This window comes from Crocodylus porosus, unplaced genomic scaffold (assembly GCF_001723895.1).
Source record: "Crocodylus porosus isolate Cpor-Errol unplaced genomic scaffold, CroPor_comp1, whole genome shotgun sequence".
Taxonomy (NCBI): domain Eukaryota; kingdom Metazoa; phylum Chordata; order Crocodylia; family Crocodylidae; genus Crocodylus; species Crocodylus porosus.
Genome location: NW_017728943.1, coordinates 17,921,522 through 17,947,951, shown reverse-complemented (window position 1 = coordinate 17,947,951; position 26,430 = coordinate 17,921,522). Strand labels below are relative to the sequence as shown.

Sequence of the window (26,430 nt, the reverse complement as noted above, 5' to 3'; positions counted from 1 at the left end):
TTAGCATTGGGTGCGATCACTGGCCTGTGCACCTCAGTTCCCTTGAAGCTATCCCTCACAATCCGCTTCTCTCACATGCACATCAATGCAGATTCAGACTGAACTGCTTCTGGGATCAGAGTGTCTGTGAGGAGGCAGGTAGTGGCAGACCCAGCACAGCAAAAAGGGGTGAGGAGTATTCAGAACTCCCCAACAATTGTACAGAAGGCATCTGCTCCCAAGATATTTTTCACACACCTGAAGAGGGGTCTAGTGTGCCAAAAAATGTGTCTAGGATTTCTCGCAGCTATAGAATTGGTCCACTAAAAAAGCACTACCAAACACATCTTGCTTCCTCTGTGTTCCCTGGACCCTACAACAGCGCTGCAGGCCTGCTCCGCAGCACAGGCTGCTTGCTATAAGCACATCACACTAGCACTCCACTCACTCTTCAGAGTCTTTCAGCAACAGAGTTTCCCTGGTATCTTCCTGCCACTGGGTTCCTGTATCAGAAATTGATTTATATCCTATACTGCCTCTTCTACTTTGGTAGTAGCTTGTATGCTCCAAGTTGAATCTGATTCACATTCTATGTATAAACTTGCTGAAGTCAGTGGTGTTAATATCAGGCATGAGTTTTAACTTGGGCTTCTAATCTTCCTAGAACCCTTTTCCCACCCACTGTGCCTTTGTTCATAAGTACAGATCAGATGGTGAAATTGAGGGTGTCCCTTTAAGGAGGTGTTTGACCTGAATGGTCACAGCTGAAAGAAGGAAAAGGAAGACTGGATAAAAGGTTGTTGGGACAAGATGCTCTATCCTGTAGAGCTGATGAAAAACAGCTCAAGTGGTAAACAAACAAGCAAGTACATAGAAAATAAGTGATACATGTGAAATGGAGGACAGGAGATGTGATTGGGGTGTTACTAAGGTCTCTCTGGAAGAGCTCCTGAGATGTTATAAACAGCCTGTAAGCGAGGAGCAAGCTTGGGCCATTTGCTTTCAGTGCTGCTGTAAAATGAAACGGTTGGCTCAAGGGCTCCGTCCATGGTTTCCCACTGTGGTTATAAAAGGCCCTGGAAGCATCCTCATCCATTCCAATGGCAATGTTTCCTTCCTGCTGTGCTGTAAATCTGGTAAGGGTAAGGATGATAGTTGATGGGGCTCTTCTTTCTATTCTGCACTTAAAATTAATTCAGCTAGTAACACTGTTTAGCAATCATAACCAAAAATGTGTTGCTGCTTGGGGTTTTTTTGTTGTTTTTTGGGGGGGGAGGCTGGGTTTTTTTGTTTGTTTGTTTTGTCCTTGAACTGTTTTCCATAGTAAAACCCTTGATTTTTCTCTGCAAATAGCAGGCTGACTCATGGAATTTCTTGGCTTGTCTCCAAACCCAGTGAATATGCAACTAATGTGAAGGGCTCTATTTTCCCTACCCACTAGGGTACCCGTAGGGAAATAGGGAAGAAGGGGTATTAATTGGGGGGAAGCTTGGCAGCAGTGTTTCTCAAAGTTTAGAGCGTTGGCTTTGGAGTCAGTTTCTCAGTTCTTTTTCTGCATCTGCTGTTTTTCCCTTGTCTGTAATAATGAGATAAAATGTCTTTTGAATGTTGTGGTGGATTGTAATATAGCTCTCTGCACAGTATTTCTGAAGTCTTTGGATAAAAAATACTGTGGGATAGGGCCTGGTTCAAACTGTGATTTTATACTTTTTCTGAAAAATCACAAAATTAAGTGATCACATTTTTTTGTGAAAAAAACTTGCGATAAAAATGCTGCAATATGCCTGTTTGCTGGGGAGTTCCCCAGCAAGCAGCTGTATTATGGCATTTTGTTGCAACAGTGGCTGCTGCAGGCTGGAGAAAGAGAATTCCCCAGCCAGCAGCAAAAGTTTAGCAGCTTAGGGGAGGGGGGAAGGTGTCACAAAACAGGTTAAGTACACTAGAGCATGCCTCTGGTACATGGGATGGGTGTTCACTTCCTCTTCCTGCTGCTCTTGTGGTCTCTGCGATTTGCAGTCCAGAATCACAGCAACAGGACTCTGCATGGTTGCTTGTCACTTTCTTCCTGCTTCTAGGTGCCTCTGGGACTTGTTGTCCACAGTCACAGCCAGCAGTAGGTTTCAGTAAGTTCAGCAGCAGGGCAACTGTTACAGGTTTAAACCAGTTTCTGATCATTTAAGCTGGTTTATGTGCAACTTCTGTCTCTAAAAGGGACAGGAAGGAGAGAACTTGGGGAGGGGGGTGGCATTTGCTCCTCCAGGTGGCTTTTTTTGTCCAGTGCCAGGGCCATATACTAAGGCAGTCTCCTGGCACCCCCAACCCCTCGCACCCCAGTCTTCCTGCCCAGAGGAACAAGCAGACTCTCTTACCTGGTGCCAGGGCTGTCTTAATTACTGCCTCTTCCAGGGAAGTTGGGGTGGGGGAGAGGGGAATGGGCTTTTCAGCAGTGATCAGAGGCCTTTGGAACTAGGCATCTCCTGTTGCAATTAAACCTACCCCCTCTCCCAATCAAGGGGCATGGTGTGGGGGAGAAATGGCACAATCTGGTAATGAATATGGTGGCCCCTGCCACGACTGGGTCATGATATTAGCGAGCTGGGCCCACAATTTAAACCAGGCCCTACCATAAGTGTGCTAAATCAACTTTTCTAATAGTGACACATTGAATCACTTTGTTAGAGGGATGTTACCTAAACAAATGGCTTGTATAAGGGGTTGATGAAGAATGTCTCACTTCATCCTCAGTTGAACATTCCCTTCCTCCTTGTCCTCCCACTTTGTCACTTGCGAGTCATAATCTCAAGCTTTGCAGGGGGAGCGGGGGACACCATGGATGGCTTAATCGTACTGAGTTTTGCAGTCTCTTTACTTTCTGATGCTAGACTTCAGAAGTAATAATATATACATAGGATTAGAATGGGTCTTTTAAGCCATTGAGTCTAGCCTCCTGTGCACACTGATGATGATGCCATTTCCTGAGGACACTGAAGGGAAAGGGACTAATGCTTGACAAAAGTGACTAGTCACTTTCTGCATGTGTTTACTTTGCAGTGTTTGGAGCAAGCTGATTTCCCTCATGCCTTTTCTGTGAAATCTCTATATGAGTTGTGGCTCCCCCACGTTAGGAGGAAAGGTGGCCAAAAGACAAGTCTCCATTTTCCAAAGAGCAAGTCCTTGGTATAGTCTGACTGAACTATATTTAGGCCTGTTGTATCTGTAGTCTGCATGGGAGCAGTGGGTGTTGAGAAAAGAGAAAGAAGCTTCCTTTCTATTTCTACTTGAGAAGCATCCAGAGGCAGGGAACATCAAAAAGAAACCATACCTTGCACTGTTTTCTAATGATCCTGGATTCTCATCCAATTCCCTGCCCTTCCCTTCCCTTCCTTCCCCCCCCCCCCCAAGAAAATGGAGGATAAAATTGTCTGAGGACTTCTCCCAATGGCAAGAAACCAAACTTGCGTGATATACTGGAAAGGGAACTTTGGGTCTGTGTCAAGGGCCCAGGCAAGCCTAACAGTCCATTGGGCTGCTGTGGTTAAGGCACACCAATTACTGTAGTCAGTGTCATATAAGGGCATGATATGGCCAGCATGATATCTGGTCACTTGTGGCTTCTCACCCTGAATGACCAAATGCCCATTTACAGCTGAATCAACTGGGGCAGTCTGGCAGAAGATCAGAGCAGGGCTTGAACTTTCACCTCCAGCACTATAGCAAGACATGTTAATGGCTCTGCCATTCCACCAAGTAGGGTCAGTGGAGGCTTTATCTTATAACAAAAAAGAGCAAGCAGTTCACAGTCCCAACAGGCTTATGTTCTTTCACTTGTTTCCCTTTCAGATGTTCACAAGATGCAACAATCAGAGGACAAGGTAAGTCTCTCTTTGGAATTGGGATGGTGTCAAGGATCTATGACTTCAACCTAGGAATGGCCCAATCATAATCCTTTCCGAGTAGATGTTCTAGGTACAGAAATCTAAGCTGCCTTGTCCTGCAACAGTGTGTCATGTTCAAAAGATTCAGTTGTCATTTAATATTTTTGGTGCTTGAAGAATGCCAGGGGCATGAAGGAAGATGACTTTCATCTCCGTTCTCTGACCAGGGAAAGGCCCAAGGCCAAGGTCAGAAATAAAACCACTTGAGTGATCATGATGTACATACTGTAAGGGAAAAGGGTGAGATGCAGCTGACAATACTGCCAACTATGGGGTTTATAACGTGGGTGTATTTCTGCTGCCACAGCACACTTCCACAACTTGAGCATGCTGTTATCATAAGTGATTCTGGTCTAGTCTCTTATACCGTGTCACCCAGTTTGAGCAACCATGACAGGATTACCTTGTGACCACCTTATCTTTCTGTGGAAGAAGACACATGATCTCCAAAGTAGGTAGAGGTGTTCTTTGGGTTAGAAAAGTTAGAAATCTGAAGGTAACATCTAGGAGCTGTCTTTACAATACTGAACTACTACTCCATTGATCTGAAAGGTCACTTGCTTCCTTGGCTTCTCTTCATAGCTGCTGGAGTGTCTGGGAATGGTGATCTATAATGCCCTGGACTGGGGCATTGACAGCCATATGGAGCGAGAGCTGAGCAAACCCCTGGAAAACCTGATTTCCCTCATGCTGAAACTAGACATTGAGGCAACAAAACCAGCAATCAGTCTTCAGGATGTCATTAAGGTTTTTTCTTTTTTCTTTTTAATAGTCCAGTTGTTGAAAATGCAAATGTACTGGCACTCACCGCTGTTGGAGAGCATTCTAGGAAAATTTGGGTAGTACCCTGGAGGAGGTACTTAGTACTCTTCTTATAACAATAGGTGAGAATGGTGCACTCCAGAAGATCTTATGGCACAGGGATGGGGAGGAAGGAAGAGTGGTTGCACTTTGGCACAACTGTGGTTAGGGGGTCCAGTGTGCATGGCCCAAAATGTTTCCAATTGCTTGCAGGAAAAAACAGCCTTTTCCCCCCTTGCAAGTGCTACACGCACTTAGCTGGTTCAGTTCCCAGTTGCAATGGGGTAACCACACTGCTAATTCAGTTGCAACTAGTTGCTGAAACTGTTAATATCTAGAGTGAAGCTGGGGCTTGCTAACTTGCTTTTTTTGGTTCATGCTCTTCATCCTCCTACTTCCTGAGGGTCAGCCCACTTGAGGTGTCCTGATGCACCACGTTTTTTTCCCCAGGGTATGTTGGTGTAAGGAAGCATAAATGTCCTGCCTCAAGATCACTGTAGATGAGATGACCCTAGCAACATGCCAGATCTTGTCCACTTAAACTATTATTGCTTGATAGGTGGATAGAAGTGCAGACACACAGAGAGCTCTGCAAAGAGCTGTTTGCCAGAACATGGGCACTCCTAAGCAATGCTGCCTATATCCTAAGGGATTAAGGATTCCTTGAGTCCAAAGCAGCATTCAGGCCAAAGGAAGCCTTCTTACTGACTTTAGATTAACACATGAACTAACTTGCTTTAGCTAACCTTAGTCTTGTCAATGCTTTCTCCCGGCTTCTGGCCTCTAGAGGGCAGGCAATCATAAAGTAGCATTGCAAACTTGTTTCTGGGTATTTGAATACAAAAATGCCTATCTCCATGCGGAAAGCTGCTATCAGCAGAACTTAGCACGTCGGTACTGTGAGAAGTGTTACTAAGGCCAACGTGCCCGAAATGGGTTTTGAAGTTAAAGCACTGTCCAAACTGCTCTCATGCTGGACTTTTTCTAAGTATTCAACCCCACTTTCAGGGTTTACAAAAAGGGAAAACCTAAGGTGTGACTCATCCAAGGCATATTCATGTTGTTTGAAGACCTGGGATCTGGATGAGAGCAACTCCCACTTCGTCAGCTTAGATTGTCTCAAGAAAGTTCACTCTTTCCAGTCCGTCTCTCTCTAGCTGGCTGGTGCGTTCCAGGCATTGGATAGCTGTAATCTTACTTGGGGGGGGGGAATTCCTTTTGAGACCAAAGAAAATGAAATAAATACCTGAGACAATTGCTGCATTGTCTTGCAGATCTGTGAGGAGCATGTGTCCTGGCCCTCTGAGGCCTCCAGTCATTACAGAGCAATCTCTAGGGCTCTTTTTGCTGATTACATGGATCTTCAGCAACTTGCATTTACCATCCAGAACTCCAAAGAGGTATCTTGGGACCATCACTATCTGTTCCCTAACTCCACCCACTTAATTCTGACAATGAATTCTTTTTCCCCTGGAGGAGGGTTATTTAGCTGAACTTATATTTAAAAAAAAGGGGGGGAAAGTGGGTGTTTAAATTGCTACTGCTTTTAAGAATCTTATGAATTACTTCTGTCTTCTAAGAATTTTAAATGTGAAAGATGGCAATTCAGTGACAGACTAGTTAGATGGGAATGACTGAATACAGTGCAGGCTAATGATCAGGTCATGTGTTTGCTTGACAGAGTCTGAAAAGAATGGATGTGGTAGCTTTGCTGGAAAATCCTTCCCAGAAGAAGGCAAATTGCTGGGTAAGGATTTAGATTTTTGGTTTGTTTGTTTGTTTTTATAACCCTTGTGTGAGGCCTTCTGGAGACTTTCCATAGAATATTGATCCGAATATACAGATAAAACTGTTTAAAAGAAAAACCCTCTAACTCAGGAAGCTAAGGCCTTGTAAACAAGGGGAAACTATTACATGAAAAGCTAGGGTGTGAATTTAAAATGTGTCAGTTTTTTCCCATGAACTCCTTGGACACTAATGCAAAATAGAGTTATTTCTAGTGTCACTTAATCCACTTCCAAAGAGACACTAAGCATGCATGTGAGCAGCTACTTCAAGATATTTCAGTCCGAGCAATGCTGGGAAAGCTGGTATAGATCAGCTGGTATGTCCCTCGGACATGCCGTGTGTGAATAGGCTTACATATCGAGGTGGCTCAAGGCCAGTAGCCAGTCAATGGCTACATATGAAGGTGGTGCCAACTGTTTGCATTGATCATGCATGTAAAAACAATGATGGAAGGAGGCTTCCGGGCAGAAAAGTTCAGGGTGGACATAGATTGCGTGATTACCTTACCACGGCTCCTATAGTCTCGTCTCCTAGTTCTTGGACTACATGCTTGTTGGATCAGACAAAATGAGTTATTCTGTCCCAGCCAGGGCTCAGTGCCTTCAGTGCTCTGCCAAAAACAAATAGCTCTTCTGGCTGGAAGTTAGCCAGTATAAACCAATGCACTGGAGTCTGGAGTCTGGAGACAGTAACAGTACACTCTTTTCCCCCTGATCCCACCCCACCCCCAACCCTCCCAAGAGACTTGTGGACATGCTCCCTTTGTCTAAATAGCATTCACTTTGAAACATATTCAAGCTATTCATATGAAAATGTTTGTGCAATGTGTGTTTGGGCGTATTTTCAACTTTTGTGATCTGTTTAAAACAAACTGGCAAGCTATAGAAAACCGCAAACTATAAGCTTGTATAGCTACTTTTTTTAGGGAAGACCTGAGTAAATATGCATTTTGCAGTGTGACCTCAAGGTCAACAGACAACTGGGCTTTGCTGCATCAAGAGAAACAAATTCCAAGGGCAAGAGCTCCACTGCACATTCTCTGCCATTGGTCTTTTAGTGTTAAGTTTCCAAGATGGCCAGTAGGCTGCACCATCTTGAGTCTCTGACTTTATGGTAGCCAGAATGTGAATTGTATAGGATTCTGCCAGTCAATCAAATAAGGTTGGAAGAGCCCGTATGAGGTCATCTAATTTAACCCCCTGGTCAAGGCAGGAACATCTGGTTTAGCCTGGGCCAGTTCTGGCCCTTTAAGAAAAGAAAAAAAAAAAAAAAACCTGAAACCCCCCCCAGACTTCCAAGCAGGTGTTTCTGCAGCTATAAATTCCTTGAGTTGCTCATTGAGCACCTCCCTTTTTGAATGCAAGGAAAATGCCCCTCAGACATCCTGGCATATGGTGTGTAATCAACCTGTGCTGCCCTATTGCAGGCTGCCTTGTGGCATGATGTTGTTGATGAACTGCGGAAGGGAGTGAAGCTGCGCAAGGCCACAAAACAGCTACAGCATAACAGTCCTCTAAAAGAGTCTGCCTGCTCCCCCTTTGAGATGTTGGCAGATGACATCCGACACAAGAGGTATACTCTCCAGAAGGTGAAGGTGAGTTGCAGTAGTATAGGTAGAGCTATGATTTTGAAAAGAGGGGTGGAGATAGTGTGGTGAACCATCACATATAACACAATACACTTTTTTCCTCCAGTTAAAAGGAAACAAAGCTTTACTAATGTGCTAAGGGTCCATGGCTATATTATTCAGTTTTAAGATCAAAGGAAAAAGCACTAACTATCGGAACATGCATTAATTTCCTACATCACATATTATGTATTAAAAAAATCACAACCAATTAGACATAGCTGTTATTCCATTAGTTCTATAGCCATCAAAATTAAGTGTATGAATCTCAGATTCATAAAACAATTTCACTTCCTTGAGTATCTTGACAGTGCTACCAATCCTTCACTGAAAGTTAATTCTACAGCTGAGTTAATGCTCACCTGAGTTAATGTTTCCACACCTGAATTGATGTTTTTAGCTGGAGTTAAAACCAGTATGCAGGGCTGTGAAATAGGAGCATGTTATCAGAAGTAGCTAACAGAGAGCAGAATTGCAGCAGAAAGGATAGCTAGATTAGTGGATCATTGAAAGGGGAGAGAGTGTTAACACCTGTGGAATGAAGAGTTTAGATGAAATCGAGGAGATTACACTGCACCATTAAGTCACTGCTACCTGAATAGAAATGCTACTGCTACTGCCAGGCATTTGGTCTTAAACTTTGGGTGGAGCAGGGATCAAAGAGGAGTGCAACTGTTCCACTGCACTTCTCTTAGATCCAACCCTGGGCAGTAGTCAAGTTTAGAGTCTTTTCCTCTAGGTAGCTGGTAACTGATTTGGTTTAAATTTAAAACATGTCTACATCCTGTAACTTTCTTCAGGATCTTCTAGGCTCTGAGTATGGGCTAGAGCTCCCCTTGAGCTGGAACTTAGTGTATGACACCCACATTCACTCATTCATTTCAGTGTCAAGAACTTACACTCGATGCTCCCGAAAGCATTCTAAGTTACTCCATGTAAAGCTGCTTGATGAAACTGTCTTTTGCCCACTTTTTCCTTTCACCTCAAACACAAGCCTGTGCACCAACAGGCTCTTTATGCATCTGATCTCTTTTGAGAAAACGAGGATGCTGCCAATGGTAGTTGTGCGTATAAAGTATGTTTTCCTCTGGATCAGTAGAAGCACTTGGTCTTTGTCTGTTTCAAGCAGCAAACACCACACAGTGCTCCGTGAATGGGAATTTGGGAAAGGTGAGGAGAGTGGAATAAACTCCTAGAGACTCCTGTTGTGCTGATTCAGTCCTTAGTGGCTTCCAAGGCTGCTCATTGTTGGCAAAGATGACTGAGTTCCTTTGGTCTGCAGTGCCACTTGCATGCCACAGGGTTAGTTAGCAATGATGGCAGGTTTTAAAGGCTGGAAAGAGGTGGTATGGCATTGCAGGGGGCACTGAAACCAGACTCTCCATCTTTCTGGCAAAAGATAAGAAACAAGTTTGTCTGCAATAAAGAAGGCTTTTCCCTCTTTTTAGTGTGGCGTACCATATTTTAAGACATCAGCTTTTCTGCCCCTTATTTACTTATAAAGTGAAAGGGATTAACAGTCCTGACTGAGCCAGACATGAAGACCCTTACTCTAAGTTGCTTCTAGTCCCTCCCTGTTAAACACTGGGTCTTATTCTGGACTATAACAGGGTTCTGTTGTTTAGCCTGGAAAGCTGTAATCTGGAGAAGGAGCCTGAATCCAGCCAACTCTTTATTCACAGCTTGAAGTGATCAGATGGCACAGTGATGTGGGAACCAAAGAAAGTACTCTGAAAACACTGGTTTTCAACAGTGGGCCACAGGGGTGCTCAAAGTGATCTGAAAGGGTGGGTGTTGGGGGCAGGGTGAGATGCTTTCAGGGGTGGTAGGGTCTGAAATGTCAGCTGATAAATATTTCCACTGAGGCAGGCAGTATCGCTCTGAGATGCCTTGCTACTCTTGTGCCTCCCAAACAAGAAGCAGTTCAGCCATCTTAAAGTGATATTGCAGGCAGACTAATTATCATGTGCAGTGGCAGAGCTAATTAGTGAAGGACTGCACCCAGCCTAAAGTAGCCATACTGCTTCCTGCTTAAAGCTGAATGCTGAGCTAGCTGCCTTGCTCCTCTGCTTCTGGTTCCAGAGGTCACAAGGATCTTTTTGCAGTTGTTGGGTGGAGCATGGGATCAAAAATGTTGAAAAGCACTGCTGTGGACTATGCATTGTGGGGACTTATAATTGGTAGGTGATAGGTCTTGATGTGTAACAATTAGGGATGCTAATGCACTGAAATACAGGTCCACTGTACAGGAGAAAACTATAATCTACAGTGACTGAATGAACTGAATGGTTCTTCAGCCATTGGACTACTGGCAATCAGAGTTCAGTCCAGAAATATTTCACCGTGACAAAAGCAGGCACTAAGCATTGGTACCTCCAGTTAGCTACTGCTCTATCTTCTGTTCACTCCTGGTATCTGGAGGCTGCTTTGATTGATTCAATTCAGATATGCCACTCTGAATTTGCAAGGCTGTCCACATCTGTCTCTATCCCATTGTGGTCAGGTTGGCAAACTGAAGGTGTAACCAACAGAGGAGGGTCATTGTCAGACTGAGTTATTTAGAAATATACATGGTGTCCTTCCTCACTGCCTGGGCATCTTAGTGCTCAGTAGACCTACCTGCAAGGACAGATGAGTAATATGGAAACACAAAACTCACTGCATTAAAAATTTGGGTTTTATCTTCTCTGATATCCTCTCCTCATGCAAACACTCCGTTGGGACATTGAAGTTAGTAGAGGAAGTGTCCATGCAAGAAGATCCGTATCTTGGCATTTTTCAGTGTGAACACTTGACAGAACCCTGACCTGGGTTACTGCTGTGCTCACCAGCTGTTTCATTTGCAGTTCATCTGTTCAGGAGCTTCTTTTGACTGAGCTATAAGTGGAGCCATTCTTAGCTTATTGGGTGTGGAAAATGTGCTGAGCTCTAGTTTGCGGCATCCCTTTGGACTGTAATGCAACAATGGTGTCTGGATACATGTCACCTCATTATAAGGCCGCCTACAGACAAAGACTTCTGGGTTGCTTCTGGGAACCCCAGAAAAGAACCTGTGGGCACTTAAGATTTATGAGTAAACCTCAACTCAGCTCAGGTCTGCATGGCTACCTACTGGAAAAGCTGTTTCTTACCCCAAAAACATTTCTCATCAAATTTTTTTTTTTTAACACCTTTGATCTTTATCGTCTTTAAAAAAAAAACAAAACTCCTTGTTTAATCTCGCTCCTTGAGCTAAACACTATCTAAAAAAGCCATGAGTGGCCTGTATGGTATTTGGCATGGGATTGGAACTGTTTCCCAATCTCGCTTATTTCTGGGGATAAGAAGCCAAGTGAGAAGAAAATTAGCTTTCATCACTTAAGTTTCCTTTCTTGCCCTTTCAGATCAACAGTGAGCAGAAGATCAGGAGCTCTGAAGAAAACATAATCCTTCTAAAGCCGCCTTTAAAGCCAGTAAGTGACTTAGGATCACGAATAAAGATATGGAATAAGCAGAACGATTTCTGAATCAACCGAAACTGGTTAAAGCACCACCAACTCAACTACCATTTCAACTTGGGAATGGGTAGAATAGTACTTTTCTTCTCTAAACCAAACTAATATTATGGCTAGCTCCAAAAGTACCTGTTACATGGTAGAAAGAAAGCTACTTAAAATAGTAAAAATGATTGTGAGAGAAGGGAAAGAGCAGAATACTGCAATAATCCTCCTGTTGATTCTAAAATGTTTCTGTACAACCTTGTTGAGCTCTTCTTAGAGCTGCCAACTTGTGTTGCAAAGGCAAGTTGTCCACAGGAAGGATCCCCATTGGTTAGGTGAGCTCTGATTGATTAATTTCCCAGTGTTGTAGTGGAATTAGTATGTGAAATGCAGAGGTGGTATGTACTAAGAATTCTTGGAGGACAGGGGTTCTGCCTGGATGTGAAGGATGTGCATAGCAATGTACTTGATTTGGCAGAAGGAGGCTTGTCTGGAGCTCCTGGAGTCTTCACTTTGATTGCTGTTCTTAGCCTTGTTCCTTGCATTGCAGGTGGTGGAGAGAAAACTGAAGGACCGTTTCCCACAGGAACCTAGTCAGCATGAGCTGCTCATGACAGAAATAAAACAGCCACACAAACTTCGGCCATCTCCCACAGAAAGAAATAAAAGTAGGCTCAAAGGTACTACATGAGCACTAGCTCTACAAAGCAGCTTGACTCCTAGCAAACCAGCATCAGTTGTGATGTATGAGTTCAGGGTTTGAGGTGGATGAAGTAAAGGACATGGATGAGTGGCTTTGGCTCCGTTGTTGGGGGCACTAGCATGCCACTCTGCAAATGCCTTTAGCTCATGTTAAATGCTAAGGCCAGCTGATTTGGTTAGGGTACCTCATCTTTTAGGAGGAAAGTCAGGACATGCATATTCTGAGACTGTAGAGAGCAGATAAACTATTGCCCATGAATGATATCTGTGCTGCACCAGAGTACTCTCATGATGACTAAGCTGTAGAAATGCCAGGGAGTCTTTTGGTAGGGTGGGAGGCAATGTATCTTGTGGCTGCAGTTAAGGAACCAGGGAATGGTTAAGGCTTTTGGATGAGTCCTAGCTAATGAGGAGGAAGACCAGCTGACTCCCAATATTGCACGTGTCCTTCAACTTCTGCTGGTCTGGGTTGTGCCTGAACACACACTTTTCCTACCTTGCCCATCTACTTGCCAAACAGTCCAGCTTTCTTGCACTGAAACTTGTTTCCATGTCTTATTTTGTTTTTTACAGATGCTTCTGTGACACTAAACGTCTTCAGTTTTCCTTGTGACAGTGGTTTATCTGTCCAAAATGCCAGTACAGGACTTAATGCTCACAAAGCTGAAAACTGGCTGCTGGGTTCTGACCTGCTGAGCCAAGAATTTCAGGTAAGTCTTGAAATGAAACCACAATTTAGAGAGGGTGAAGTGATTCAGGCATCACACTGCAAGTGCATGCACCCTGAAACTTCAGGTTCGAATCTTGAGGCCTTTCTTCCTTCCCAGATGAAGGAATTTAGTTCATTGGGGTCCTCTTGGCTACAGAATTCCAAACCGTGCTTGACATCCTTTTATAGGGTAGCTGAACTGTAGTCCTTCCTGCTTTTTAAGCAGAGATCTCATAGACTCTCTTTGCATGAGTAGGGACATCCTTGGCCAAAATTGGAGAATCTTTCTTCTGTTCTCTTCCTTTTACTTGTATAATACAACATGCCACTTGGTCACTATCCAGTCTAGAAGCGTTTGCATTTCCTATCTCATGGAGTTTATAATAAAACAGACTGAATGATTTTCTTTAAGTAACTAAACCAATTAAGTTAGTTTCTTCTGCCTGCGGAGCATCTAAGCAAGCACTTAATTTAAAATGTGTTGAAAAATCACTTTTTCTAAACTCATTGGATTGATCACAATTGGCTTAAACATTTGACACGTAAAATTCAAGCTGTATTTAGTCAGCAACCACCTGGAACGAAAATAAAGCTTTAATGTGTAATTGCTTCTGGCACATGTACTTTGGCCTGCAAACTGGAAAATTTTCTATAGGCATCTGTGCTTGAAATACTAATAAGTGTTTGCAGAACTCCAGTGTAGAGTTGGTAGAGCTCTTTTTGGTTCACTAAGAATATAATAAATCATAGGAGACACTGTTAGAATTGTTAGTGCTGGAATGACATTTTCTTAGTTGCTTCATAAGAGCCCCAGTTGTCTCATTCCTTAGCAGTTCTTAGTACATATGCTAATCTCTTCAGCTCTGGATTATGCCAGGGTAATTTAACTAAGTAAGGCATGCCTGGGGACATATTTCTGTACTAGGTATAAAAAGATTTCATTTATTGTCCACAGGAAGGAGGTTGGCCGTTGGAAAATGCCCAGAGAGTGACCTCAGAAAGGTCATTTTTACAGAATTGCAACAGCAGAGGTCAGTGTCTCCTTTGTCACTGCGATCTGAGTACTGGGGTCAGTGAGTATCTACTTTCCCATGACCATCCTCTGTTTCCAGGGTGGATAAAAATCAACTATTTAAAAAAATAAAGTCAATTTTTTTTTTCTTTTTAATGAATCACTTTTTTTTTTAAGATGCTTTAAAAAAAACCCTAAAGATGATTTAAGGTATGTTAAAGCTCAAAGATATCATGGAATAGGGATTATAACTTCCAATTATATACTATTTGAGATGATATTGCTGGATAAAGTGTATGAAAGAGAAACTGAACAGTGTGCAAAAATTCTAGAGGGAAAAAATTGTTAACCTGTCTTGTTGGGTGGAGCAATGTCACACAAGCACGTATTACTGCATCATTGTGGACAACAGAAGAAGGAACTGTCTACTTTACAGAAACAATTGATATATCGGGAAATCCACACAGCACAATACTTGCAAGAAGTAGCAGTAAAAGCTATAACAAACTGTGGGGAGAGGGATTCAAATCTCTAGTATGCAGCTTTGTCACAGACAATGCTGCAAATGTATCAAAGATGAGAAGAAATCTAGAAAAAAGCCCCAAGCTAATAACATATGGCTACAGCACTTATTTGATGCACCTCTTAGCCAAAGACTTCAGTGCTCCAAAAATAAAGGCTAATGTTGCTGAAATTGCAAAATAACTTCCGTAACAACCACTTTGCAGCACCTGCTCTGAAAAAAACAGGAGGAACCAAACTAACTGTCCCACAAGATATGCAATGGAACTCAATAGTGGACTGTTCTGAGTTATTTTTATATTGAGAACTGGCCTAATCTGATGACAATTTGAGAATAAAACCATGACTAAATAGATGGAATAGTCAGCCAGCGTTCTCAACATTGAGAAATGTAGAACATGTGCTGACTATCCTGAAGCCTATTTCTGTAGCCTTGAACAAAGCTCAGGGAAATGGCTGTTTTATTGCTGATGCTTGTTGAAATTTGGAAGGAACTGAGTGAGGCACTAAATTACAGGCACTAAAAAACCAAAATGGAGCAAGCACTATCTCGAGCTCACTTCCTTGGTATTAGTCTCAATACTTGGTACCGGGGTCAATCCTTAACTGTTGAAGAGGAGGAGTTGGCTATGACATGGGCATCCAGCAATCATCCCTCCATAATACCAGCTGCAATACATTTCAGGGCTAAGGGTGAACCATTCAAGAAATATTTGCTGATGAGGTTTTAACTGAACTGATGAAAGTCACTTAAGCACCTTAATCCATCAGAGACTATCAAAGTAGTAATCCATCTTTTAACAGCAGTAGCTTCTGCAGGTATAGACAGAAGATTTTCTTCCTTTGGGCTAATTTATTCTAAATTTGAGAAATGGCTTAAGAACTGAAAAAGCTGGAAAGCTTGTCTGTCTTCTCCAGTTCATGAATAAACAGGAAGAGGAAGGTAACGTGTGAGCTTGCTGCATAACCCAGTATTTTAAATTTCTCATGTTGATCTGTCTGAAATAATCCATTTAATTTTTGTTAACACATTTCACATAATTAAAAAAGTTAAAGCTTCCAAAATGCATGTGCTTGTTTTGTTAAAATAATTATACACGTTTGTTTTAAGACAAATATCCAAAATACATAAGCTTATTATTTTAGTTTTAAATAAAACAATTTAAGTGTCATAATTCAGTTTTCTGCTGTAGCTGCAAAATTAATCTGAAAAAATATCAAAATAAATCATCACTTCAAAATGTATAAGGTGTACCTTTTTAAAAATGAAATCTACATCTATTTCTGAGATGTGAATAATATCTATTAAGGTTATATCAACCAACAAGAATGCACTTTCTGTAGAAAACAATAATTTAAATTGAGGCTTCCTTACCAGTGATTTTTTTTTTAAATCATGATTTAAATTGATTTGATTTTAAATCAAATCCACCCTGTTTGCTTCCCTACTTTTTTGAGACCACTAGTTTTCTAATGCCACTTGACATGACGAGCTTCTCCCTACACACAGAGTTGGAGAGTGTCCTTTGAAAGCCATTTGTTCCCCCCCCCCCCCAAACCATTGCATTGGCTGTACAGCTCTTACACAAATTGAAATTCCAGTACTAAAAATCTTCCTAGGTTTCCAGTTTCAGAACACAAGGGACACTTTAGAACGTTTGAGTGAAAAGAAAGAAATGCATCAGTTGATTTAAAGCAGGATCTTGCTTATAAGCAGAACATCACTGCTGCTTGCATACAAGTCTAATTACAGTATTTTCAATATATTGGGGGGTGGGAAATGTTGTGACCGGTGTTGGCAGGGGGCAAATGGAGCAAAGGTTCTTTAGAAATCATGCCTTCAGAAATCAACTTGCAGTTTTTGAACATTAGCCTCCTCTAGAGAATACTGAGAAGTGCCAGATCCTGTCTGCATTTACTTAAAATCCTTTTCTTATATCCAGGTTTCTCTGCAGATTGCAAGTTTACTGCCACAAGAATTTCAGCACCAAGAGACCTCAACACACATAGTTTTCTGAGTCCAAACCATCAGCAACCTTCCTGCCGAGGGAAATCAATGTCTATAGGGAATGCCCTGCAAAGCAAGGAGCATGTAAGTCCTTGACATGGGCCTGCAGCACCAGTTTCAGTCTTTGCTACCACAAGCTAGGAATAACATGGGTTATCGGTTGTGCTGAGGCTTACAGCTTGATTTATGACACAAAGTGACTTATGAAGTAGAACAGGGGAGGGGAAATGGTGTTCCCCAAAATGTAATTCAGACCTTTTATACTTACTAGGCCTGTGTGAAATAGGCAGCTATTTGATTTGGCTTCAGATGCCAACGATCCGATTCAGAGCTGCGAATTGGTTTCCTGCTTCAATCTGGCCAAAGCTTCAGAGATCCAGCCATAGGGTATAATGAGGAATTAATGAAATATCTATAACTTTGTTGGGTTTTTTAATCTGATTTGGATGAAACTTGCAGGAATGGTAGCTTCTGTGGAGAGCATGGAGCCTGCCAAGATTCAAGAAGATAGGTGCAGGGATTTGGGAAGCTGCACTCCAAATTCTTGAAAGCAGAACTCATGTCACTTGTATGTGTTACACCACAGCAGGGTAAAAACTGCAGGAGTGGTCACCCCTACTGAGGCCACAAAGTCTGCCAAGTTTCAAGGAGATAAGTGCAGGGGGAGTCTGGCTTCAGGGGCCCTGCACCTCTGGCTGCTAACAGGCAAAACTTGTGACATAGATGAGCCTGTGTGTGTTAAGGCACAGCAAGGTAAAAACTGCAGGCCTGCTAGCACCTGCTGAGGCCACAAAGCCTGCCAACTGTTAAGGAGATAAGTGCAGGGGAGTTCTGGATCCCTGCACCCCTAGCTGCTGACGGGCAAAACTTGTGACATGGGTGCTTGTGCAACTGACTGTCTCTGTCTTGGGGTAGTTGACTGTCTGCATTGATTCTTTCCTCTGCTTAGTTTGTGGTTTTGTAGGTGTTAATCTTTGCTCCTTAACTTGTTACATTAGCTAGCTACTGTGTATTGAGCTGGTCCCAGAGTGAATCATGATTTGATTTTTGGTAATTGGTAACACAGTAGCTTAGGAGCCAGGCCTGCAGTACTTCCCTCCGCAGCACCTGCCCACAGCCACCCAGCTCAGGCAGTCCTGGGGGGCACTGCAACTGCAGTGGAAAACACTGGGGCCCAGTGCAGCTCAGGCAGGCTCCAGGGGGAGGAAAAAAAACAAAAGATCAGGCTCGCTGTTTTTTTTGTTTGTTTGTTTTTCCCCTGACCCTTCTATGAAATCTGTCTTCCCAAGCTGCTGCCAGTCTGCCTGCACAGCCCCTGAGCTGCTTAGGGTCCAGTGCTTCCCTCTACAGCCATAGTGTAGGAAACTAAAACTCCTCAGATATGGTTTACTTTGCATTGCCCCAAGTCATTTGCTGCATCCCAACGTCATTTAAGGCGCACTATGCCGCCACCGAATGTGCAAACAACAATGTCATTAAAGCAGCGCAAAAGGCATTTAACCCACTTTAAAGCCACTTTAAAGTGTCATCTTCAAATGCCCAGAGGCCTGTGGTTGTGACAAACCAAAGGCTCGTATTTGCATAGGAATGGGGAGGGTGGGGGGCAGGGAATAGAGTTGTTGGTATTGCATGAAGCTGTCAAGGCTGGTTCTTGCAAGGCAATTTGGAACATGGTTCATCTTTTGCAGAGAAGCCTGGCAGAACTGAATTTGAGGAGAGATGCATTAAATGGTTGTGGCAATTAGCGTTCCAGGTTTGTCTCCATCACTTTAGTGTAAAGTTCAGTTCTGTTTTAAAGTAACTTGATGATAGCCTCCTCACATTTTTGCTGATGTGTTCATTCTTAGTTGTTTGCCTAGGAGAGAGAGAATTCTACAAAGTGGCCATTGCCAACTATTACTGATCTGATTGGAACCCGATATGCCATGATGGCATCTGAAATGGAGATTGCTTTCCACAGATACGGTTGCAGTATGTCTTCAAGAGCCAAGGTATGTAGCACTCTCCTTCAGCATACTGTCCTTTTTGAAAGGTCCTCGCTTGGTAACCATGTCCTTATGACCAGCATGATGCTTTTGGGTTGGGGTGGGGGAGCCTCCTGTGACAGTTTTCTTCCACAATCTAATCGTAGTATCCGTGACCTTGAATCCTCTTTCGTATCACACTTGTCCATCTCCACTGTTTGTGTGCACCCCTACCTTCCTTCTATCTTTTCTGAAGTTGTTGACTATTACCATTTTTTTTTTTCTTCTTGACTATTGCAGCTTTTGTTTTCCCAATGCTCTAGTCTAGTGGTTCTCAACCTTTTTTTTGTATCAGAACCTATTTGTAAACAGTGATGGCCAGCCGCGGCCCAGTGCCCCTCATTCCTGATACAGTGTTTGGGGTGTGGAGGAGGGAGGCAAGCGGCCCCTTGCAAGCTGGAACTCTGTCAGCCTGCAAGGGAAAACCCATGGTTTCTCATGGTTTGTTTGTTTTTTTCTCCTTTTAAAGGAGAATTCATTTTTAAAGTTTTGTTTATGACCCTTTCATATATTCCTGTGACCCCACAAGTTGAGAAATACTGCTCTGGTCCCCTAGGATTCAGGCCTGTTGTGTAATATCATTTCACCATTAGCTGTGGGTTCTTGTTGAGCTGTGCATTCGTGCTGTCCTTTCGGTGAATTCAAGAGACTCGGTATCTTCTGTAGGGCTCATAATTCCCTTCAGGATCACATTTAAGTTTGCCCTGACTGATCTTAATTGGCTTGGAATTGTTCTAGTCCATGCTTCAAAGATTGTCCCCATTCTCCTGCTAGCCCTGCCCTGCCCTGCCCTTCTCACTGGCTACCTTCTATTCTTTTGCACAAGGGAGCTTTGTTCAGTCAAGAGCCTTCATTACAGCTCTTCCTGCCTGGATCAGCCTCCCCAGGTCTCTGCATCATAAACACTTCAAGTTTTAAATCTTATAGAAAAAACTTCTTGCCTAATAATATATTTCAACTCCTGTACCTCTGCTATCCTTCATCTGAACTCTGTTTCTCTGTGTAGATCTAAAGCTGTCAAAGGATTGGCTTACGTGGAAAATGCTTTGTACTGTCAACATACGTAGCTTGCCAAAGTATCTTTCCATTGGCATTCATGGGTAATTCTTCTGTCTAGGTCTGTTTCAGTTGCCATAAGCAGATGTTCTTTAAATGGCCTTACAGCTGTCATCTCTGTAGCAGGTAAGCTGTGTATGAAAGGGTTTGGGGTGAAGGGGAAGGGTCAAGAGACTTTGCTGAATAATTTAGCTTTCAAACAATTCCAGCAATCTGATAAGAACAGGCTGTTTAGCCCTTTTAAGTTTGCAAACATAGTGAAGCACTATTACAACTGTTATGGCTATGGGTGAAGGAAAAATTCATCTTTTAAATACTTTCTAAACTTCTTGACTTCTAAAATTCATGAGCAATAACCAAACATATACCATACAAGTAGCATACTTGTTCCCTCTTAGCAATAAGCATCTCTAGTCTGGAGACCAGCCTTGGCCACAAAGGCTGGATTTGAACTTCCTCAAATTCTAAAGTAGAGTTGGAGCGTTGCAGCTGTGATATAGTCCAGTAAGGGTATGGAAGACGAGGATTTTTTTGTGTGCAATTTTATCTTTTATTGAACTAACAATATAGTTGGGAAGGGCAGTTGAACAGGCTTTCATAATTGAAGTGCTTATCTTCCCGTCACAACAGTCTCACACCTTCTACCAAAAAACCCTGATGGTGCAATCCAACAGAAAGAGAAAGTGTAACCAATTGTCAACACAAGAGCCACCCTACAGATGGCATGTTAACAACATGCAGGAGAATCGGGACAGTACCAGTTAGAACAATATTATTAACTGACCTATCGAATGGTGCTTGATACTTGATGGCATGTCCAACAGGTCTCCCAACTACACAGTTGGTCCTCTGTAAGATATCACAACAAATCCTTGCCCTCAAGGTCTCAGCACAGAACATCACTTGATCTTGCTTCATATGTTTAGGATCTGCAGCCTGATGAATCATGAATACAAGCTTGTGACCTGCAAAGTGTATAAAGTTTGTCTTGGTCATTTAAGATGCATTTTGTTTCAGGCAGATGCACCCCATTTAAACGTGTTATCTGCAGACGTCAACACTAGTTGACTTGTTTGGCTAGTCACAAGATAGAAATACTGGACTAGGAATATTGCATATTTGTGGCAAACAGTGAGCGTGTCTATAGACTGAAGTTTTGCATGCACCCAGTATAAAGATGTATGTTTGTTTGTAAACAGAAAGCTAACTACCTCTCTCTGATTGCTAACAGTAAATGAACAGGAAAGTTCTAAAAATTGCTCATCTCAGATTTGTTTTCTTGGGGGTTTGTTTTTTGTTCGTTTTTTTTAATAACAAATGATGTTTCTAAGTTTTTATTCTGATCTTTTCTGGGGGTGGGGAGAAGGGGAGAAAAACAACATTCCTGTCTTTGCATGTAACATAAATCTCCTGAACTTCATTTGGATAATAACATTATGTGTATGTTTTGGTTTTTTCTTAGTGTTATCTGCTGTGATTGCTGCATCAAGGTACATCTCTTATTGTTCGACTCCCCTGTGACGCATCCACTACTAAACATTTTCTTTCTCATGCTGTGACTGTTTTTACATTAGTCTTTAAACTGTTTTCCACCCTGCCTCTAAGCAAATGGAATGAGCTTTTCCCCCCCCCCCCACACAAAATTTCAGAGCAATAATAGAATCTGTCTATAGACCAAACAGCATGAGACCTCATGGTCCAGTAGATAAAGGACCTACGGGTAGCCACTAATTTGCTGTGTATTTGACCAAATTGCTTCGGGATTCTTTTTTTCATTACAGTGGTGGGTGGGGTATCATCATCTCCTTTTGTAAAGTGCTGGGTAGTCGCTGGGTGGAGTATTTATTGCAATGAACCTCCCAACCCTTGAAAAATGGAAGTGTCCACCTTTTAATGATGTAGTAACAAACCAGCCCTACATTAAGTAAACTCCCATAAAAACATACTAGCTTTCTTTAAAAAATGTGAAAGAGACATTCTCTTGATCAGGGATGGGCAAAATATGGCCTGTGGGCTCTGGCCTACAGAGGGGCTTTGTCCAGTCCACTGTGGGTCCCTTGGTCCCACCATGGACCTTCCTGCCATCCTCTGGGCACACAGTGGGGCTGAGACGGCTCTGCAGCTGAACTGCCTTTCGTGGGTGGCAGTGGCTTCATCTGGCTGCTGCCACTGCTGGCCCCAGCCCTGCAGGACCAGCTCATACAGCTGCAATCCAGCATGCCCTGTGACTGCTCCAGACTTGCCCGTCCCGGCTGAGCAGCAGCAGCAAGGGTGGCCAGACAGAAACTGTTGCTAAGCCTGGGGGGAAAAGTGGCCCCTTCCCCTTGCCACTGCCAGGCAGTTCTTGGTGCAGCCACCTGGAGTCCACACCATGTTGGGCTACCCTGAACTTCCATCACTGCTGCCCTGAGGCTGCACTGCACTGAACTACTCACTAAGCAGAGATGGTGGGAATGGAGACACAAGACAGCTTGGCATGGCGTGAGTGCCAGGTGGATGCAGTGAGCACTGCTTAGAAGTGGCAAGGTGGAGGAGCTGCTTCTCCCCTGTGCTGAACAGCAGTTTCTGCCTGGCTGCCACTGCTGCTGCTGAGCCTAGATGGGCAAGTCTGGAGCAGGTGCGGAACATGCTGGGTCGGGGCTGCGCACGCTAGTCCCTGCTGTCACTGGGGCTGGGGCCAGCAGCAGCTGGAAGGAACCACTGCCACTGAGCTGCCTAGAAAGACAATCCAGCCATGGAGCTGCCCCAGCATTGCTGTGTGCCCAGGGGCAGCAGGACGTGCCACAGCGAGGCAGTGCAGAGCAGGCACAAGGCAGTGCTGGGGCTGTGTGCTGTTGGTGGTGTTGAGGAGGCACTGCAGGGCACACAGGCTCTGGGCTGTTGTGGCGCAGAGATGGGCGCTGACCAGCTCAGGGTCATGCACAAGGGCTCACATACACACCTCATCATACCCACAACCACACTCTTCCCCACACGCCTATACATACCTGTGCATCTCTGGGGGAGCCCCATGCACTGCTACATGCACCCCCTCCCCCCCAATATACAGGAGTAAGACTTAATTTTGAGCTATTATGGAATCACTTCTATATACACAGTGCAAATGCACACAAATTGGGGGGGAAACATAATAAAATATTACTGTGGATGTTTGGGGGTTTTTAAGTGTATAATTTGTTTGGGGTTTTTTCTGGTTCCAAGATGGCAAACCCCCTTCCCAAAAGGAGTACTTCTGGGGCCAAAGGTTAGGGGTTAGGAGGCAAGACTTTTGGTCCCAAGATGGCAACCAGGGGGTGGGGCACCTGTCAAGGGACGGGGCCACCCTTACAATCCTTGACAGTTTGCCAAAATTCCTTAAGCAGCCCTCCAGCTGAAATAATTGCCCGCCCCTGCTCTTGATGGATTAACTTTCATGATGTTTTGCTTCAGATGTCCATGCCCTTCAGACAGTGTGTACATCTCCCACTCAGCTTCCTAAAGCCACTAAGAGTCCTCAAACATGAGGACCCAGCTGCACAAGAAGAGACAACCTCCCAGATGTTGCATGAAGCAGAACGTTGGAGCTGTCCTGGGTAAGCTGTGAAAACTCATTCTGGTCTTTTTACCTGGGTAACTAAAAGCCACTGTTGAGAGCAGGCAATTGCTTCATTGAAGTAGGAATTGTGCAGGCAAAACAATTATAACAGACATTAGAATCCATACCACTTCTGTCGATATCATTTTATGCTCAACGGCTGATTGGCCTGGCCACTAGTCTGAGCTATCTGTCATTCTCTTTTAAAAGAATGCCATGAGATTTCAGACTCTCAAGAGGTGAGTAGAATGGATATCATGCATCTTTCAGGTGAAATGCTGTGCTGGAAAGAGTCACTGTGACAAGTTAATTGAAGGTGGCAGCATTTCCCCAAGGTGAGCCCTAACTGTGTTGATATTCAGGATACTTCATGTAGTTTGTAGGCAGCAACTCTGTGCGCCCAGGGGAAGACTCCCTGTGACTGAACTAGTAGTATCCTGGTGATAGATTACAGCAGTTAGGGCCAACATTTTTGGCAGGTGTGCTACCAGATAATCCCTGCACACTCCAAGTGCCACTCCAATCCTCTTGCCCTGCCTCAGGTAAGTTAATGATGAAGTTCTGGGTGGTATTGTCCCAATTCTCCCGTGTTGTTGGTATACTGCTGCTCCCTCCCCAGGTTGCCATGTGTCACACAGGTTGCCTGTGCCACTTGTGGCAAATATGCCTTGGGTTGACCACCCTTGGACTACAGCATCTGAATGGATCATGGAACACATAAAGGTATTTACTTGGTCCCTGCTCCCATTCTACTGGAAAGCTATCCCAAAATGGCAAGTTTTTTTTGTGTCTTTTGTTTATAACGTGACAAGATCATTCTTGGCTCTTTTGGGAAGAAGACAGATTTCTTGTGTCTTTTTCTGCAAGTTCACAGGGTGTATCCCCTCATTATGACAAGCAATTGTCACAGCAATCCTTCCATCCTAGACTTGAAAAGTTCTCTTTGGGGTTGACCCAACCTGTTCATTGCAACCTCCGGACTCAAGATGTGGACCCTGATCCTAACTGAAGAGTGGAAATTCCAGGCTACTGGGATGTTATTAGCAGTCGTCATTGCATAACATGGGGGTGAAGGGGTCAAGCTACTTGTGGTATAAGAAGGATCTGTCTCGCATGCAGCAGACTGGGGAAGTGACAGGCAGCACAGCAGCAACCTGGGCAGGGGGAGAGTATCAGAGAGGCACAGAGGGAAAGTGTGGTGCTCATTTGTGGGAAAACCTGCCAAAAAGAGTTGGCCCCCACTGGCCTAACAGCTGGGCAGCTGCATTTTGAACCAGCTAAAGTTCTCACCAGATCTCTGCTTTCATTGCCAGGCTTGGGAAAGTGTAGTAATTGTGTGGGGGGGAAAAACCCATCACCATGGAACAACCCTCAGTTTAATGGAGATGTGCTGATCCTTATTAGTTCTTCCCAAGAATGATTCTAAGTGGGGTTAGACTAGAGCCAACAGATGGCACCCTTCAGAGCTGTGCTCTAAATAAAAGCACAAAGTCGTGCTGGACCACGTGAGAGAGGGGTTGGCAGAACAATGTTCCTCTTACCTGACATCTGGCCCTGTTTTTGGTAACTTTCAGAGTACCACTTGTGTTTGAACCTTGGTGCACAGCACAGCCTCTTGCCAGTCGCAAGACCACCATGGTGGACTGGCCTTCTATGGACATCTGTACAAAATGTGAGTGGTATCTGTTGCATGTCACTTCCTGTCAGCAGCAGCGTACCCCTCCCAGGAAAAGATTCTGGTCATGGGCTGCACTGGAATGATCCCCTCATGTGCATCTCCTCTCCAATTTTTGTTCTGTACCTTGTGACAATATAAAAACAAGTGAACCCCACCTCCCAAAAACTTTGTGTCCATTAACATAACATCCTGAATAAAAGACTCCTATCCTAGTTAGTCTAACCAGGAGGCAGAGTTACTATTTACTTCTAATGAAGTAATTGTTAAACATTGTGGCTTTTAGATCTACCCTACACTTTTTATATATAGAAATAAATGTTGAAGCACTTTTATGCCTCTAACATCTCATCCTTCCTCACACATGTTATAATGCCAGTGACCATAGGCACTGATACACAGACATCCACCCCCTTATCCAAGAGTGGTGCAATGTACGAGGTGGGGCAGGATTCAGACCTAAAGCTCTATGGCCTAAGGCAGCAATCACCAGCCAGTGGATCTTGATCCTCCAGTAGATCTCAGAGCCTCTTGGAGTCTATCCAAGGCTGGGGTGGGGGACTGAGTGCCTGGCCCAGCAGGTCGGTTCATGAGAGAGGGAAGGGGAGGGGGATAGACTGAGGCCTGTACAGTGAGAGGCAGGAGCAGGGGTAAGTTGAATGGGACCCTGGTCAGGTGGGACTTAACTGCCAGGGAGGTGCGCCCCCAAATAACTTTTTGCTCAATCCGCCCCTCCCCATAGACTTACCTGGTGCGTGGGGGGCAGGGGGTGGTTGTGGGTTGCTTTTAAATGCCAAAGGTGATCTCCTATTTAAAGTTTGGAGACCACTGGCCTAATGGGAAAATGGGGCTCCTTGTCATGTCCAAGCACACTTTCTCACCCTGCCCCTGATAATTAATGTCAATCACTTTGGGGAATTTATCTGTAGATTTAGACTTTTAGTTACTTCTGGCAAAGGTCATCAAGCATTCTGATTGCCCTGGTATCTGTTGATTTTTTGCAAGCAATATTTTTGGTGTTGCCAGCTCTTCTGGATGCTAAACAAATGGTTCCAGAATAGCTCTCAACTCCTACTACCTAGTGACTCTACCCTATCACCACCTGGGCTGTCTGTCCTCATCTAGGTACTTTGCTTTATTCTGGGTTTAACCTTTCTCTTCCTCCCCCGCTCCTGTGGCACCCACTTCTACTTGAATGATTCTGGTATTTTGCTTTGCTTGACTAGAAAACAAAGAGCACTTAGATGAACTTCCTGTGTAGGGAAAACTGAAATGCTGGGGAGGGGAGAGGATAGGAGGAGCAGGGCTCTGTTTGACTTCTAGAATCTCTCTTCAGTCTTCTCAGTCCTGTATAGCTCACCTGCTGATGTAAAAAGATATGTAGTCTGTCCTGGGGGCTGGGGTGACCCTGAAAACTTACCAGCAGCAGGAATCAATGTTCCGGGGAAAGCCGCGCGGCTTGTGAGCCAGCTCTTTATACTGCTGCGGCCGGCTGGTGACGTCGGCGGAGAACGCTGGCCGGCGAAGATAAAAGCGGCA

The 26,430-nt window shown here is 43.9% G+C and overlaps 1 protein-coding gene across 2 annotated transcripts; it reads left to right on the top strand.

Annotated features, from left to right (window-relative positions):
• Positions 1-742: 742 nt before the first annotated feature.
• Positions 743-25,009, top strand: LOC109319330 (protein spire homolog 1-like). Of its 2 annotated transcripts, XM_019548812.1 has the most exons (16): positions 743-1,115; positions 3,820-3,851; positions 4,497-4,661; positions 5,990-6,115; positions 6,397-6,462; positions 7,930-8,097; positions 11,514-11,582; positions 12,160-12,289; positions 12,885-13,021; positions 13,976-14,051; positions 16,498-16,646; positions 18,422-18,553; positions 19,704-19,768; positions 21,105-21,132; positions 23,072-23,214; positions 24,791-25,009. In XM_019548812.1, exons 1-16 carry the CDS (start codon positions 875-877, stop codon positions 24,975-24,977), a joined length of 1,914 nt encoding a protein of 637 aa, XP_019404357.1. In that variant the 5' UTR covers positions 743-874; the 3' UTR covers positions 24,978-25,009. The 2 variants fall into 2 exon arrangements, with proteins under 2 accessions (XP_019404357.1, XP_019404356.1); XM_019548811.1 differs by lacking the exons at positions 743-1,115; positions 11,514-11,582 and having other exon boundaries at positions 3,801-3,851.
• Positions 25,010-26,430: the final 1,421 nt, after the last annotated feature.